The sequence below is a fragment of the Trichosurus vulpecula genome, chromosome 6 (assembly GCF_011100635.1).
Source record: "Trichosurus vulpecula isolate mTriVul1 chromosome 6, mTriVul1.pri, whole genome shotgun sequence".
In the NCBI taxonomy this organism is placed as follows: Eukaryota; Metazoa; Chordata; class Mammalia; order Diprotodontia; family Phalangeridae; genus Trichosurus; species Trichosurus vulpecula.
In genome coordinates, this window is record NC_050578.1 from 214,937,799 (window position 1) to 214,951,572 (window position 13,774).

General features: G+C 46.1%; 1 protein-coding gene across 3 annotated transcripts in view; it reads right to left on the reverse strand.

The window, feature by feature from the left end:
* Positions 1 to 13,774, reverse strand: part of FGFRL1 (fibroblast growth factor receptor like 1) — a 137,651-nt gene that overhangs the window by 56,734 nt on the left and 67,143 nt on the right. For all 3 annotated transcript variants that reach the window (XM_036763595.1, XM_036763597.1, XM_036763596.1), the window contains exon 3: positions 3,326 to 3,598. In XM_036763595.1, coding sequence (XP_036619490.1) covers positions 3,326 to 3,598 — 273 coding nt within the window. The remainder of the gene's footprint in view (positions 1 to 3,325; positions 3,599 to 13,774) is intronic.

Here is a 13,774-nt window from a genome sequence, read left to right on the forward strand (position 1 = left end):
AAGACAGGGAGGCTGAGTGATGCCATGATCACAGAAGAATAAGTGCCAGAGCTGGGATTCGAACCCAAATCTCCTGAATGCCATTTTCTTTCTTCCCCACCAGGCTCCCTCTCGTCTCATTAAGGCCCCCTGCCACATTATGACTCGAAACTTCACCAGTCCAAAAACTCCGTTCTCCCTATGTTGAGATGCTGGGCCACGGGCCGAGGAGTTCACTGGAACACACTAATGCAAACCACATTGTCCCACTGTACGGCTCTGGTTTTTTTCCACCCACAACTTGAAGCCCTCAGAACCAGCAGCGGGAGCCTTTTCGAGAACAAACAGATGTTTGCTGGTGGCTGCTGCTCTGGGTGCCTTGTGCAGATCATAAAAGAGGAGAAGAGGGATGATCCTTCTCATGTAAAAACGCTCCCCCACGCGCCTCGCATCAAATGGCGCTGACGGCGGAACAAGCTGTGAAAAACCTGAAACACCAAAAAACAGCTCCCTTGGCCTGGCTAGGAAGAGGGGCCTGAGCAGAAGAAAAGAAAGAGCTTTGAAGGCATCTAGTCTAAGCCCCCTCACTTGACAGGCAGGGAAAGTGAAGCCTAGCTTGAGCAGGGAAGGGGCTGGCCCAAGGTCACCCAGCCAGCTGGAGGCTGAGTCAGGGGCAGAAGCCAGGTTTCCTGACTTGCCACCCAGGGTTGTTGCCACGAGCAGGATGAGCTCCTGTATCTGAGCTGATGAGACCTGAGGAGAAGCAGGAGCATCAAGTGTCCAGAGGGGCTGAAGAGGTCAGCTGAGGAGGAGGCTGGCGTACTGCCTCTGGCTTGTGGAGGCTCTCAGCCCTGACACGTGAGCGGAGAAGGCTGGATCTCTCTGGTTCCTCATTTTTGGAGGAAATGATTTCTAAGGTCTCTTCTCAGTTCAAAATTCTGTGGTCCTAAGATTCTATGAACCCATGGGCCCAGTGACCTGGAGATCCAGAAAGGAGAAGGCAAGATAAATGAGGAAACTTCACTGGCTCCTGATTGGCTGCTGAATAAATTGGCATTCGGTGCCCTCCATAATACAGCACCTTCCTACCTTTCCAGGCTTATCTGAAACTGCTCCCCACCAGAGCTCCATGCCCTGGCTGGCCTGATTGTACTATCATCCACTACAAAAATATCATACACACATACACACACACACACACACACACACACACACACCATTCTCTACCTTTCAAATGCCAACTGACCCTTCCAGGTACAGTTAAAGTAAATCTCCTCCGTGAAGACTTCCCTGACCCCCTCACTAGAAGTGATTGATCCCTCTTCCGTTTTCTCAGTCTATTTTGTACAGAACCTTTTCTCTACAATATAATTATTTGCATATGCCCTTTATCTCCCCTCCCCCCTCAATACTGGAAGCTCATTAAGCGTAAGAACCGTCTCATCCGGCTCTATCACCAATTTATGTAAGTTATGGATTTGGGCACTGCTGGGAGGAGATTCCTAACTGGAGCTGTCCAACCATGGAAGAGGCTACTTTGTAGGGTGAGGAAGGGCACAAACTCCCCGTCACTGAAAAGGTTCAAGGAAAGATTGAATGCACCACCTAGCTAGGCAGAGCAGTGGCTACGATGATGGATGGACCTAGAGTTAGGAAGATCACAGTTCAAACCTAGCCTCAGACACTTACGCTGTCTGTCTCTATTGCCCCATCTGTAAAACGGGGATAATAATAGCTCCTACCTCCCAGGGTTGCTGTGAGGATCAAATGAAATAAACGTATGTAAAGTACTTCACAAACCGGATGGAGATATACATATAGCCGTTATTAGCTATTATTATTCTTGCTCTGGGAGGAAATTGGAACAGATGATCTCAGAGATTTCTGTGAACCAAGTTCTTCCAATGCCAAAGAAAAGACTAAGAGAATATTAGCACTGGAAGAGACCGTAGAGATCAACACATCTAGCTCCTTCATTGCAGAGATGAGGAAATAGCCTGGGAGAGAAGAGACTTCCCCAGAGCCACCCAGCTATCAAGCGCTGGAATCCCTTGAATCAAGGGAGAATCTCTGATGTAGGATTCCCATGGGAAAGCCTGCGAGCCTCACTTTCCAATAGATAGTAACAGCTCCCTCAGCTAGAGAACCCCAATCTTTCCAAAGTGCTTCCAACAACCTTGGGAGAAAGTAGTGAAAATATTAATGTTCCCATTTTCCAGGTGAGACACTGAGGCCAAGGAAAGGAAAAGTGATGTATTTAAGGTCACACAGTCATTGAGTGTTCACAATGGAACCCAAACCCAGGTCTTCCCATTCCTAGGGTTATATTGAGGGTTAGAAACACCATATACCAAGCCCTCCACAGGGACTTCACCTACAGCATCCCTAACAAGGGATGCCATTCAGCCTCTGCTTGGAGGCATCTGAGCTTGTAACTTACTGAGGCAGCCCTTTCTGTGCCACCCCTCAATTAGATCTTGCCCAGAGAACCCAGGCCAAAGGAGGATGTGACACCCAGCACCTGGGATGAGCAAAAGGAAGGCTTTGAGGTCCTGGTCTTGTGTGGGATAAAAAGGTTTCAAAGAAACACAGAGGGACTTCAGAATGACTTTAATCACATATTCTGCTTTCTACACTCTGCCTCAGGTTCCAGGGAATCAAACACACCAAAATGCACACACATGAGTATACACTTAAGAGGCTTCCTAGGATCTAGAGAGAAAACACCCAAATACCCTTCTAGCCTAACTGTCTCTTCTTTCTTCAGATGTACCAACTGAGGCAGAGAAAGGGCAAAGGACTTGCCCAAGGTCGCTCACACACATATATTAAATGGCAGAGTCAGCACTTGAACCCAACTCCTGGGACTCTCAACTCCATGCTATTTCCATAGTTTCCATTCTATTCCATAGTTTCTTAAATTGTTTGTCCTTGTCTTTCCTTGCCATTTGTCTGTGATCTTGGCTACTCTGAGACATTCTCTGCACGGAGTCTGAGATATCCAGCACTGACCATGCCACCTTATTTCCAACATTGACCACGTCCTTCCCGCTGGCCACCCTCCCCATGAAACAATACCTTCCATCCAGCCACATTCCTCCAGCCTCATGGCTGGTACAGAGCACTAACCTGAGAACACCCCCTCCCCTGCCGCCATGTTGTATAGGACTGGCCATCTCCAGCCCTTTCCCCTTCTACCCACCAAGCCCCCTACACTCAGCTCAGGTCTGGTTTCCCCTTCTCTCTCTCTCTCTCTCTCTCTCTCTCTCTCTCTCTCTCTCTCTCTCTCTCTCTCTCTTCTATGCCCAGCACTGCCCACCCTTTCTCAGGACACGATCATACTCACCCATCACAATGAGCGTGTAATTGACACTCAGGCTGCCGAAGCCATTGGTGGCCTTGCATACATAGGTACCAGCATCCCCTTGTTCCACTTCCTTGATCTTCAAGCCCTGGGGGAGGACTCGAAAACGGGCCCAGCCGCTGTGGATGGTACGCCCATCCTTAGTCCACATGGTGAGGGGTGGTGGGTCCCCTTCCACAGGGCACAGGAGTTTGACAGTCCTCCCCAGCCTTGCCGACTGCCTGGGGGCCACACGGTCGGAGATTCTTGGAGGGCCTACGGGACAAGAGGCAATAAAATTGAGCTAGGCTCTCTTCCAGCAGTCTGATGATTCACCCTTCTGCCCCTCACACCTGCACTAGCCTAGAGTTGGGAGACCTTGGATGGATTCCCAGTGTTTGACACCTATTATTGGTACAACCACAGAAAAGTTGACTCACCTCTTGAGCCTCATAAAATCACAGGACCCTGGAGACTATTTTAAGCCAATTCCCTCATTTTATAGAGGAACTGAGGCACAGAAAAAGGACATGATCTGCCCAAAGTCACACGGATAATAAGTGGCAAAGTTAAGATTCAAACCCAGATCTCCAGATTCTAGGACCAATGCTTTCCCACCACAGCACCCACCAAAGGCTCCTCATTCTTTAATAAGAATTTACTTTGTGCCCAAAGAACAAAATATACAATCATAACAGCCTTGTCAAACAAACAAAGACAACAATAACTTTGCAAGATGACTCTTAGCAATACAAAAATTAGCCATGACTCTTCTCCTGACAGGGAAGGGATGGACTCAAGGTACAGAAAGATATTTCACTTTTCAAATAAGACCAAAGTGGAAATTTGTTTTGCTTCACTGTGCATGTTAGGAGTTTGAAGGAGTTTTTAAATGCCTTTTTCCAATCAATTATTCAATCAATAAATATTTTTAAAGAACCTACTATGTGCTAAATGCTGGGAGGGGAGAGGAAGACAGAACATAATGCAAAGGAAAGAAAGAGAAGAGGATGAAAGATTTTTACAAATCACCAGGAAAGAGAGAATGACAGGAGGAGACACAGACAAACAAGATAGCTTTGAAAGTTACATGTTGAAATTATTATATATTTAAAAAGACTAGCTAGGAGTCCTAAGAGAGACTGGCAGTTTCCCATACAATCTACTTTGTTCTCCCTTCTTCTTTACATAGGGAAATGCTTGCTTTAATTAAGAATAAAAATTAAAAAGGAAAGAAAAGGAGTTTACTCTGCTCGGTCCAGCACTGTGGTTTCTCCTTCCCCTCAGACTTCAGACACACACACACACACACACACACACACACACACACACACACACTCAATCACTCACTCACTCACTCACTCACTCACTCACTCACTCACACCCACCTCCAAGCCCCAGGGAAACTGTGTTCCTTCCTAGCTCCTCCATGACTGCTCCTCAGATACCCTGAAGGCCAAATGAGTAACAGGACAGGCCCTTAAAAACAAGAAGTCCTAATTCTTTCATGCATTTCTAGGTACAGCAGTTCTAAAGGTCAGTCTGTGGTCACCCCGGAGGTGGGAGAATGGCAGAGAGAAACAGAGCAGTCGCTGAGGATGAAGAATTTGCAAGATAGCACATTTCTTTACCAAACAGCCCAGGATCATCCTTCCGTGTGCTGATTCCACTCCTGGCTGACCTAGCCTCCCTTCCCTTTCCCTGCCCTCTCACCCCCACCCCAAGGACACACAGATAAATCTCAGGCCAAATCAACCTTGGATCCTGGACAAAGGGTCTGGTGAGATAAGATTTCCTTGCCTGTCCCCCACCCCAGCGAGCTGGGGCTGGGCCTTCCCAGGCTCCAGAGCTGGAAGGAGCCGGCTTCTCCTCTTGTTCTAACCTCCTCTCTGGTTCTCCATGGAGCTAGGAGTGGGACTCAAAAGGACCAGAACGTTTTTAAAGGACAGGGTAGGTGCTGGCCTGTTTGAGGGAAGTTGCCCTAGACTGGGAGTCAGGACACATGAGGTCTAGTTCCAGGCCTGCCACTAATGGCTGTAGGACTTGCTTGAAGTCACTGTCTTTTCTCAACCTCAGTTTTTAACATATATACATGCATGTGTATCTATATAATTATATAGATACATATATAGTTATATACTATGTGTATATTATTTATACACATATATATGTGTGTATACATATATACATATATATATTAGACCTAAGTTTATATATATGTATTATATGTATTTTTAAATTTTTATTTCAGTAAATATTTCCCAATTACATTTTTAAAAAATTTTCACATTCATTTCTAAAAATTTTGCATTCCAAATTCTCTCCTTCCCTCACCCCTTGGGCAAGCAATATATTAATTATCCACATGAACGGACCTCAGTTTTCCATTCTGTCAAATGGAGATAACCCCTCCCCCACTTCTCTTAAAGAGCTGCTGAGAGGAAGCCATCAGGGATGAGGAAGATGCTTTGAAAGGATGCCACCTTATTCTTCCTGCTTCTCACTGGCTTTGGAGCTGATAATACAAGGCCTGGTCCAGCTGAAGCCTTGACTCTTCTCTGAAACTTTCCCATTCCATCCCTGGTCCACACAGATTCCTCTCCCTCTCCAAGTGCCCACTACCCACTCATAACCTGATGGGGACAATGACAGAAGCAGCCACAACAGCAAGCCTACAAGGGCAGCTAGGTGGCAAAGCGGATAGAGCATCAGTCCTGGAGTCAAGAGGCTCTGAGTTCAAATCCAACCTCAGATACTTACTATCTGTGTGACCTTCGGCAAGTCACTTAACCCTGGTTGACTCAGTTTCCTCATGTGTAAAATGAGCTGGAGAAGAAAATGGCATACCACTCCAATATCTTTGCCAAGAAAATCCCAAATGGGGTCACAAATGAATAGCAACAAAAAGTTCTACAAAAGGCCTTTCTTATAAGAGATTTTATAAATGCCTTGTGAGCAAGCCCTGGGTGATTAGCTTGGATAAGGATTATTACCATTGCACAGATAAGGAAACTACACATGAGTTTAGTGATTTGCCCAGGGTCACACAGCTAAAAGTTGTTAGAGCCAGGATTAGAACCCAGATCTCTCCTGATTAAAAAATCCAATGTTTGTTTTCACTACAGCAGGCTATCTAATAATAATAATAGTTAACATTTATATACTGCCTATTCTGTACCAGGCACTTTACAATTATCTCATTAGATGTTCATGGCAACCCTGGCAAGTAGGTGCTATTATTTTCCCTATCTGACAGATGGGCAAACTGAGGCAAACAGGGCTAAGTGACTTGCCCAGAGTCACACAGTTAGTAAGTGTCTGAGGCTGGATTTGACCTCAGGTCTTTCTGACTCCAAGCCCAGTGATCCATCCACTGTATCACCTAGATGCCCATCTACTACCTGGGACCACTTTTAGCTTCAAGCAAAAGAGCTTTGTATTCAGGAGGCACTTCATAAATGTTTACTTAATTTGCCTAAATCTTTGAAGTTTGGTATTGGAATCTCGTCTTGTTCTTTCATTTCTTGTATCAGTATCTTGTCTCCTCTACAAGGCTGTTTGCTCTCCAGGGTCGAGTGACCTTGACCTCAACAGAGACCTGCTGCACACAGTAGGTTCAGAAATAAAGCCTCCCCTGATTCTCCCAGTCAATCCCAGGACTCTCTTGCTCAAGTGACCCCAGGTCACTAATATCTCACTGTTGTACCCCTCACATTCTAATTTACAAGCCCACTACTGGCAGACCTGGGTAGCTCTCAGTCTGGAAAGAGACACAGTGTCTGGCTCTAGAAAAGGAACCAAGATAGTAAGGAATCTCTTTGAGATACCCAGATATCCCAATGGAGGAGGCAATGAGGCGACTGATGTTATCTTTACTGGAATGGAAGCTCCCTGAGGCCAGGACTGTCTTGCCTGCTTCTATTTTCAAGCCCAGCACTTGGCACAATGCCTGTGTCACGGTAAGCACTTAATCAATGTTTTGTCTGTCTGTCTATCTTCCAGAAGAATGAGGAACCAAAGTTCCTGTTACATAATCTCCATGTTTTATATTGAATACTATTTTCTCAATAACTGTCATAATAAAATCTGAGCTGTGTGTCTTGGACTTACCTTTGTTTCTTCCTTGTTCCTTGCCTCCTACAACCAATTATCAGGGTCTTGTCCCTTCCATGGCTACACCTCTCAAATTAATTCCTTTCTCTCTTCCCTCCCCTGTCACACCACCTTTATCATCACTGACTGGACAGCGGCTTCCTAACTGGTTTTTCTGCCCCTAGTCTTGTCCTTCACTAGTCCTGTTAGAATAATCTTCCTTAGGCAAGTTGTACATAATAGAGGTCTGCAGTTTTGTGGACAATCCTCTTGTTCTGTTCTCCTACATACATGGAAATTTCTATTTTGTTTGGTGTTTGTTAGCTTTGGAATCAAAATTTTAAACTTTTTTCAAAAAAAGAAAGATCTTTCTTAAATCAGAGATCTAATCGGGTCATTCTCCTCCTCAGGAATCTTCAATGATTCCCTACTGCTTCCCAAGAAAAGTTAAAACTCCTCTATCTGACATTTAAGGCTGTTCATGACTTGGTAAACAAAAATACACATACACAAATGCATACAAATTGTGTCTCCGTGTACATTTGTCACTATGCTTCTGTCTCTGTGTATAGTTATTTCTTTGTGGTGTTATGTGTCTGAATGGGCATCTTCCTGTGCCTCGTTCACGGCTCCATATACGTGTGTCTGTGAATCAGCCTGTCTGTCTCTGGGTGCATGTGAGCGTACACATACTTCCCTTTGTGGAAACACACCATGGGGTACCTGGACAACACTAGAGTGCCCACCATTGCTTTATTTGTTTAAATATTTCAGCTCACTTACACCCGGACAAATGTGCTGAGCTATTTGCATCTAAAAGGAAGACAGAGGGCCTGGACTCAGGCTGGCCCTGCCTGGGAAGGGGCAGTCCCACACCTGTCTTCCCCAAACAGCTGGGTCAGTATCCGTTCCCATCAGCGATCCCAGTGGCGGCAGGCTCCTGGGAGGGGTTGAGAGAGATCCTTCTTCGATTCTCCTTCTACAAGGATTCCAGCCATCCTCCTACTCCCCCCCCCCATCCCCCAGAAATTGTTCCTCCCCCATGCACAACACCCTTGGATGCCCGCCAACCAAGCATTTCAGGAGGAGGGGAATGCTTGAGGGAAGCAGATTGAAGAGGAGGCAAAGGGAAGGGATGGGCTGGAAAGAATCCCCTGGGGGAAGGAGAGTGGATAAGACTGGGCCCCATTTCCCTCTTGGAGCTCCTGGGATGGGGGCATGAGGGTATAAGAACCAGGAGTCCTTGGGTCAGACTGAAAAGTTCATGCACTCCCCAAGCTCTGGCCCTGTATTAAAACTTGATTTACGGTCCTTCCGGAAACCCACTAGATACTCTCTGTTTTGATAGCAATTGGAGCCTTGGCCAGAGATTTAGCAACACCTCAGAGGGAAGGGAGGGTCAGTTCACACTCCACATTCCTGCCTTCCCATGGGCGAAGGCTTTTCAACAGGCAGCTGGCGGAGGGCAAAGAACCGTGGCCTGGGAGGCAGGAGACATCGGTTCTAATCTCAGCTCTGCTGTGGAGTCTCTGTGGGACCTTAAGCAAGAACTCTCTTGTCAAGCCTCTGTTTCCCAACACGTACTATGGGGGGAGTTGGCTGATGACCCTTCTAAGATCTCCTCCAGCCCTGCCATCCTATAGTCTAAGGCTTGAACGCTCTGTGAGTCTGATCTAATGACCCTGGGAAAGGGGGCCATCATTCTCCCAAGTTCGGCCCCTGGCCACGTACCACCCATCCCATACCAGAGAAATCCTCAAAGGGGATTTTATTCATACACACTCCCCCAAAAAAAACCACACTCCAAAATAATTACAAAGAAGAAATTCCTGCGGAGGCCAAGGGCCTTGGATGGCCCCTTGGATGGGAAAGAAATGTATATACCCACACACTGTATTGTAAAGTTTATAAAGAATTTTTAAAGAAGTTTTAAGAGTCCCGAGGGTTGGATATATTTTACTGTTTAATAGCAGACACGTCCGCATCCCATGAAAAGAAGATTTCTTTGAGAAGGCCCACACTGGCAGAAAGGCAGCCCAGCTTCTCATCCGGCTCCCCGATAAAAATGAGTCTGTCAGAGCTGGGAGGGCCCCTGAGAACACAGGAGGTCAGAACTGGGAGCTCTGCAGCTAGAGTCCTCACACACTTTACAGATAGGGAAGCTGAGGCCCAGGAAAGGACTCCCCCAGCCGGATAATGGTGACTTAGTTAGTGGTCTGCAAAATAGGGGCGAGGTGATGTTTAAATCACACTTAAAGGTGTGAAAAACAGTTTACCTATGTTATCTCATTTGACCCTCACAACAATCCCGGGGGGGAGATGCTGTGATTAACCCTATTATACAAATGAGTAAACTGAGAAGTGACTTGCCTAGGGTCAGAATTTGAACTCAGGTCTTCTTGACTTCCTGACTCTAAGGCCGCCCCCCCCCTCCACTTTACCCACTAAACCAACCATCACTCCATCTCACTAAGGTCAGAGATTTGGTGAGGCTCATTTAACAATCAGTCTTGAAATTTTACTGTTAAGAGTCAAAAACCACTTGAAAGATCGTGTAGTCCAACCTCCTCCTTTTATGGAGAGGGAACTGAAAATACCTTGCCCAAGGTTAGGGAACAGAACCACAGAGCCTGGCTGAGACCAGGAGAGAACAACGGTCTCTCCTTCCAGAACAAAGCAGTAACAAAGACTTCTATTTCCTTTAGCTCTGGTCAAATGCTTGCTAATAACTATGAGGTGGTGGTAAGAGCCCCTCAATGGATATTTGACATCTCAGTGCCATAACTAACTTTCTACAAGATACCATAAAAGCCCCCTCTCTCTTCTCCGGGCCCCACTTTTCCTATTAATAAAATAAGGGACATGGAACTAGGTTCAAATCCTACCTCAGATGCTTGCTGCACAACATTGGGAAATTCACTTAACGTCTCTGGGTCTCAGTTTCCTCATCTGTAAAATGGGGTAGCATCTGCCATGTACCACCTATGTCAAACTGCTTGCCTTCTCAATGAAGGGAGCTGGGGGGGGGGGAGGGAGGGGGAGAGAGAATTTGGAACTCAAAGGTCTAAAAACGAATGTTAAAAATTGTTTTAACATGTAACTGGGGAAAAATAAAAATAATATACTAAAATAAAAAATAATAATAGCCTCTGCCTCCCGGGACTGTTGTGAGGACTGAATGAGGACTCGATGGTTTCTGGGATGCCATCCAGTTCTGGATCTAGGGTCCTATGATGTTAAGAACGATCCCGCCTTCTCCCTGCTCAATCCAAGGGCTTTTCATCATGAGTCTCTGTAAACTCCCTTGTATTAGATTAAAGCTCAGTTTAACATCTTTATGAAGACTTTCACAGCCACCAAAAGAATGTTTTTGTTGCCTCTTAATTTTAAAGTCAGGAAATGAGAGTGAACACCTATCATCCACAGGCGCCCAGTCCTACAAGGGATCTCTGATCCACCCCACCCCTACCTTATATGGGGAGCTGGGAAGGAGGAGAGAGGCTCTTTGCCCTGAGTGGCCCCCAGAATGGCTGGGGAGAACAGAGTCACATGAGAGGACTCAAGAAAAGAATCCTCCAGGATCTATCGAAATCTGCTTAGAGACAATGTGGTCTTCCTCGGTGGGGGGGGGAGGGGAGACAGAGACAGAGACAGACAGAGAAAAAGAGAGAGAGAGAGAGAGAGAGAGCACATCTTTCAACTAAACCCTCCTCCATGAAGCCTTCCTTGATCCCAGCCCTGCCCTCAGCCCATCCCCAGACAACATGAAGAGATTTTTGCCTTCCATCCTAATGTCTATTACAGTCCTCTCGGGCCCTAAACTAGAAGATCCCTGAGGGCAGGCACCACAGGATCTAGTTCTCTTCTGTACAGGTTCCAATGCCCAAATACAGTTCTGCACACCATAGGCACTGATTTAGAGGTTACAAGGGCTTGAGCTTCCTTCCACCAACCCTGGGAGGGAGGGAATTATCCACCCCCACCCCAGGTAACAGAGGAGGAAAGGAAGGAGAGAGTGAGAGGGACTAGGGACTCGCTCAGTCCAAGAGCTCACTAGAAACAGTCAGAGCTTGGACTTGAACCCAGTCTGCTGACCTCCAGGCCAGTTCTCATGAATGGAGTTGAAAGGACTGAATGAAGAAACATGACAGGACCCACCCAATTGCCTCCTTTCCTTCCCACAGCTCCTGGTTCCCATATAACAGGCACGAGTGTGTAAACACAGATTCTCTCCCGTCACCCCTCTGCCCCCAGTGGCCCAAGGAGCCGTGTGTAACCCACTTTCGGCACACCCTGGTTTAATAAATAATTAGCCACTTCCCTCAGAGACATACGCTGCCCGCCAGGCTCCCCGACAGGAAATTCTAAGTGTCATTGTTTATGTCTGCAGGGAAGGAGAGAAACCACCACAGTGAAAGGCTGACAGGGAGCCAGGCCCTGGACCCGCCTGGGTGATATTTGTAAATAACTGACTTATTGGAGCGTGGGCCCACAATGGAGGCCTTCTTCACATGAGATGATCACGGGAAGGGCTTTGGAACTGGAAGGGGTTTGACAAACATGGAAGCTATCGTTCCTCCCAGCAGCCTCTCACAGGGCCCATCCACAGAGTGTCACAGCAGGAAGGGCCCAGGGAGGCCATCTAGTCCAATCACCTCACTTTACAGATAGGGAAACTGAGGCCCAGGAAGGGAAAGAAACTTGTCCCACATCACACAGCTTTGGCCGTGGTTTTGCCCTGTACTAGACAAACCATGCCAGATAAAACCTGGACCATATGGAAGAATCAAATGATCATGTACCATCTCGAACTCTCTAAGGGACTTTGGAGGCATCTAGGCCACCCCCTCACTTTACAGATGGGGAAACCCAAGTTCAGAGAAGGGAAGTGATTTGCTCAAAGCCATACAGGTAAGCAAGTAGTAAGGATGGGATTTCCTACTGGAAGAACACCAAAGAGGCTTTCCCCTCTTTTCTTCAAGTCAGGAACATGTGGTATGGTGAGTAAGTGACAAGAAGAATGGATCTGAAGTCTGAGCACCTGGATCCCAATGCCACCTGTGTGACCTTGGGAAAATATTTCTTGTCTCTGGGCCTCAGTTTCCTCATCTGTCACATAAAGGAATTGAATTAATCACAAGGTTCTTGGTGTTTTTTGTGTCTTGGACAGCTTCAGCAGTCTGATAGGGCCTCCATCTCAGAATAATGTTTTTCAATGCATAAAATACATAGAAACACAAAGAAATCTAATTAAGTTGAAATATGATTATAAAAAAATTTTAACCCAAGTTCAGAGACCCTGGGTTAAGAATCCCTGGACTCCATGTTCTCTAAGTTTCCCTCCATCTCTAAATCCTATGATGCCAATACCTGTGGAATAGTGGAAAGAATTTTGCATTAAGGAGCAGGGGTCCCAGGCTCTGCTACTATCTTGCTCTGTGACTTTGAACAAAGCCACACCTTTCCTGCCAAGAAAATCTTGTGCATCCCTTTCCCTCCTCACTGTCTCCCAGGAGCATTTATTGATTACTTTATAGTGGTTAAGGTTCATTCATCTGTAATCTGGCCTTCCTTCTGTTCTCTTCTCATTTGAACCTAATCCCATAATCTGAAGGAAGGAAGGAAAGCAGGAAAAAAGGAAGGAAAGAAGGAAGGAAGGGAAAGAAAGGAGGGAGGGAAGGGAAAAAGAATGGAAGGAAGGAAGGAAGGAAGGAAGGAAGAAAGGAAGGAAGGAAGGAAGGAAGGAAGGAAGGAAGGAAGAAAGAAAGAAAGAAAGAAAGAAAGAAAGAAAGAAAGAAAGAAAGGAAGGAAGGAAGGAAGGGAGGAAGGAAGGAAGGAAGGAAGGAGGAAAGGAAGAAAGAAAGAAAGAAAGAAAGAAAGAAAGAAAGAAAGAAAGAAAGAAAGAAAGGAAGAAAGGAAGAAAGGAAGGGAGGGAGGGAGGGAGGAAGGAAGGAAGGAAGGAGGGAGGGAAGAAAGAAAGAAAGAAAGAAAGAAAGAAAGAAAGAAAGAAAGAAAGAAAGAAAGAAAGAAAGAAAGAAAGAAAGGAAGGAAGGAAGGAAGGAAGGAAGGAAGGAAGAAAGAAAGGAAGGAAGGAAGAAAGGGAGGGAGGGAGGGAGGAAGGGAGGGAGGGAGGAAGGAAGGAAGGCAAAACCCTTGTAAACAGCAGAATAAATTCTCATACTGACCGTGTCCAAAAGTATATGGGTGACATAATTTTTAAAGTAGCCAGGGCCTGATTTTTAGGATACCTGAACAAGGAAGGGAAATTTATAATAGAATGGAAATCACAGATCATATTAACACCCCCAAAAAGGGAACCAGAAGATATCAGTAACTACCAACTCGAATGCCTACTCAATC